Below are 4,486 nucleotides of genomic sequence, written 5' to 3'. Positions count from 1 at the left end.
ACAAGCACATTCCCGTTCAATTATTTGTGGCTCCCATCCATTACGCGTATTGCATTACAATACAAGAGAAGAGACAATAATGCTTGACCCTTTTGTCTGGTGAGTGCAGATGGGCCAGATTTGGATGGATGTAGGAACTGACCGTGCATCACCTAATCGGGTCCGGATTCTGGTACAAGTCCAGCTCCCCGTGGTTCAAAATCATATTATCACCTCACCCTTTTTGCATAAGACTAGAGCTCCAGTGGTCCAAGAGATTTAGTGGGTTGAGATATTTTTAAGCCTTTCTAGTATCAAAAACCGCATCTCAAATCTGACCGTTTATCTGTTGGGATCGAGTAGGGTTTTACTGGATCCAATTGAATGGGATATTGTGGTATAATATCCGACCCAAACCCGTACCATTATTGGTGGATTCTGAATCTTTCCTGGTCCATCAGCATGAGCCAGCTGTGTATAAAATGCTGCACACCCTTGGTTAGTTTTCACAAGGTCTGGAGCTCAAACTGTAAAAGAGAAAGCCATGAGAATGGCAAAGGCCTCACCCTTTACTCTTGGCTTCTTCCTCCACCTCCTCTGTGCTGTGTCCTCCACGCTTGCGAATGCCAGAGGCATAAACCAGCACTTTCAGACTTTTGCAGTCGACTCGCTGCTAACTCCACACGCATGTGACACAAGAAAAGGTGACTCCTCTCTCTTCCTCTGCTGTTCAATGACCACCAACCTGAGTTAGGAAAGAAATGGTCCGAGTTTAAGATCATGTAGCTTCACACAAGTTTAATTCTGCTCCCTTTTGTTCTTGTGTACTTTGAGTATAAGGTGTGTATGATCACTCCCCAGAGCAAGGGTCTCGATCTAGGTGCATCTACCATCAACAAAAATTAATCAGCTAAAACATGGTTTATTTGGCTGTTGCTTCTGACATTCATTCCATTTTTCTCTATTCCTTGTTATTTGATTGAGCGTAGCGGGCTCATTGCCCATTTTCATTAAGAAACCACCTCTTATTGATTCCTCTCTTGCGGAACTGAAGGTTAGATGAGATGGGTTCTCTGTTCTGCTAAAAACACATGTACAGCTCATTCAGTTCTCAAATGACTGAATAAGCAAGACTGTGTAACGAAGCTCGCACTGCCTATAGCATGTTCTTTCAAGACCTGAGGCACTCTATGGCAGTTGGTCAAGTGAGCTGACTGAATCTGTACCAAGTCTCTCAAATCACTAGGGAGCAGGAAGATTGGGTTAATTCTAGCATATATATATATATATATATCCTGATATAGGAAGGGTTTTTTCTATCATTTTGATGTAGTAATCAGATTGGAATTTGAAAGTTCCCTGCTTATATATTTGTTTTATTGGAATCTTTGGGATTGTCCAATTAGTTATGTTTTTTTTCGATATTTTCAAAACATATAGAATCTGAATTTTTGACAGACATGGATCTTACATAAGTTGATTGATCATGGCTTTCATCAGATCTATTGATTAAAGGTTGTATTAATCTCCTAGCCATTTAATCAAAGTGGACAAAATGGTATTGAATTTGATGAAATTACTTGTAGGACATTTCTTATACACTTTTACTGATATTCTTCACTTCAGGTATCCATAGTGGCCACGAGCAAGGAAAGCCAGTCCTGAAACTGGTTGATGTACATGGGCCTTGCTCCCCTTTCCATGCAAAGGCAGGCCCAGTACACAATCATACACAGGATTTCAAGGAGATCCTCCAGCAGGACGAGTCCAGGGTTGAATGGATCAATTCCAGGAGGTCTTCATCATCACATAATAAGCAACTACAGGATGCCTTGCTTACTGATGCTGCCACATCTCTCCCCGCTTCTCCGGGTGCCTCACTGGGCACTGGAAACTTCATTGTGACTGTGGGCCTCGGCACACCCAAGAAAGACTTCTACCTAGTCTTTGACACCGGTAGCGACATCACCTGGGTCCAGTGTGATCCCTGTGTTAGCTCATGCTACCAGCAACAGGGGCCAAGGTTCAGTCCCTCCTCCTCTTCCACATACAGAAACATACCATGCTATCACCCCCAATGCACTGCTGTGAAGTCCGAGTCAGGAACCGGTGGATGCTCGGCTTCCAGGTGCCTCTACGGTGTGGCTTATGGTGACAACTCGTTCTCAGTTGGGTTCTTCAGCCGAGACACATTGACCCTGACTGCCTCTGATGTGTTCCCTGGTTTCGCCTTCGGCTGTGGGCAGAAGAACCAGGGCTTGTTCGGGATGACCGGGGGCCTACTCGGACTAGGACGGACCGAACTCTCTGTCATCTCTCAAACCACCAACAAGTATGGCGGCGTGTTTTCCTACTGTCTGCCAACATCCAGATCACCTGGATTCTTGACCTTCGGACCTGACCCATCTTACTCCTCTGCTCAATTTACACCACTGCTAAGCAATCCTCAATACCCTCCCTTCTATTTCGTCCCAGTGGCTGGTATCAGTGTGGGTGGACAGCTACTGCCCATCTCTTCTTCTGTCTTTCAGAGCCCCGGTACCATAATAGATTCAGGGACTGTCATCACCCGCTTGCCGCCTTCAGCTTATGATGCGTTGAAATCTGCTTTTCGCAGCGGCATGACCAACTATCCATTGGCCCAACCACTTAGCATCTTGGACACCTGCTATGACCTCTCCAGTTACTCGACAATTCAGGTCCCGGTGATCAGGTTTCACTTCCAGGGAGGAACAGTCCTGGCTCTGGATATTCCTAATATCTTCTTTATTCCCACGACATCTCAGGCCTGCTTAGCATTTGCTGCCTCCAGTGGTAACAGTGTGGCCATCATAGGGAACAGGCAGCAAAAAGGGACCCAGATAGTGCATGACATCCCCAATGCAAGGATTGGGTTCATACCTGGAGCATGCAATTGAATTGCATCCACAACTCATTCCTTCTTGCTATAGTTGTAATTGATGGCATAGATGCTGATGCAATGAAAAAATGGCCTCATTGTTTGCACATGTATGCCTACAATAAATGGCTTCTTATACATGAAAAGCAAACCAGTATCTTTTCCTACTCGATGTATATTTTCATTTGCAAACTCTTTACACAGCGTCACCTTAACGTCATTAAGGAGCCCAACCGAGTCAAAATCGTCATAAAGATATTGCAGAGAATTGTATCCCCTCGTGAAAATTTGAATGGCAATTAAAGGTTCATAATTTCGTCGAGTTTCGATAACAAGATGAGAACTAAAATCCCTTGCTGTGAAGTTAGTTTGTCCAATCTTACAGATGGAGAGCTCTAAGGCATAGTTGCACATAGTGACCATGATTGGCGAAAGCAGGTTATATGTCCCCCCCCGATGATTCACTGAATCCCACGTCTGTGTTCGGGGCTTTGAATGAGCACCACGTATACAAGCACATGGGGCTCGTATTCCCGTGTATGTTGACATAACTTTGCATCGGACTCTGGTGTTGTTGCAAAGACTTAAGTACCCTTTATTGCTATTCTTCTCATAAAGTGATGGTTTGAGAAAATGACAAAAATGCCTTTCATTCAAAAAAGAAAAAACAAATAGTTCAAAAAAAGGACAAACATGTCCTCCGTCCAGAAAGTCGAGGATGATGTTGACTCTTCAAAGTCTTCTTCTTTTTCTGTTCAAAAAAATGACAAACATGTTTTCTTCTTCTTTCTCCGTAAAACACTGTAAAACCCTTTCTCTCTCTAGAGAAGAAATCAAGGGAAACAAAGAGTTCTTCCTGAAAAAGGCTATGAACATCAACCCTCTCACTCTCTCTCCCTTCTCTCTCTACTTCTGTGCACATCCAACAGACGATCCTACATTGCTGCATCGTCATCTTCTTCTTCTTCCTTCTTCGTAAAACACTGTAAAACCCTCTCTCTCTGTAGAGAAGAAATCAAGAGAGGTAAAGGGTTCCTCCTGGAGAAGGCCATGAACACCAACCCTCTCACTCTCTCTCCCTTCTCTCTCTACTTGTGTGCCTGATTTAGAGTTTTTGCCCTTACAGGAGGGGGGTCCGGAGGCTCCCCCCGGCGCGGGGCCGCCCCTGGCGGGGGGCTCGGGGGGCAGCGCCCTCCGGACCAAAATTTTTTTGGGCCTTCCAACAATGATTTGTAGTATTATCGGGCTTTCCTACAGCAATTTGTAGCATTTGTAGTGTCTTCCGTAAATCGCGAAACGCTATAGCGATTTGTAGTGTCTTTCGCAAATCGCTATAGCGATTTGTAGTGTCTTTCGCAAATCGCTATAGCGATTTGTAGTGTCTTCCGCAAATCGCTATAGCGATTCACAAATCGCTATAGCGATTCACAAATCGCTATAGCGATTTGTAGTGTCTTCCGCAAATCGCTATAGCGATTTGTAGTGTCTTCCGCAAATTAGGACCAACTTGTCAGAGTCATATCTCCCTAACCGGAGGTCATATTCCAAATCCGTAAAAAGTGGTGTCTTTGTTATTGAGTCTAGTTTATTTATGTAAATTTTCAGCAA

General features: G+C 44.3%; 1 protein-coding gene across 1 annotated transcript; it reads left to right on the top strand.

Moving 5' to 3' along the window:
• The first annotated feature begins 490 nt into the window (after positions 1-490).
• LOC149831878 (aspartyl protease family protein At5g10770-like) lies at positions 491-3,043 on the top strand. Its single transcript, XM_090014198.1, has 2 exons — positions 491-683; positions 1,606-3,043. The coding sequence occupies exons 1-2, from the start codon at positions 524-526 to the stop codon at positions 2,895-2,897; spliced, it is 1,452 nt and encodes a 483-aa protein (XP_089870324.1). The 5' UTR covers positions 491-523; the 3' UTR covers positions 2,898-3,043.
• Positions 3,044-4,486: the final 1,443 nt, after the last annotated feature.

The sequence above is a fragment of the Nuphar pumila genome, chromosome 7 (assembly GCF_984573655.1).
Source record: "Nuphar pumila chromosome 7, dmNupPumi1.hap1.1, whole genome shotgun sequence".
Taxonomy (NCBI): Eukaryota; Viridiplantae; Streptophyta; class Magnoliopsida; order Nymphaeales; family Nymphaeaceae; genus Nuphar; species Nuphar pumila.
The sequence above is the reverse complement of the archived record's forward strand: the minus strand, read 5'-3'. Positions and strand labels throughout refer to the sequence as shown.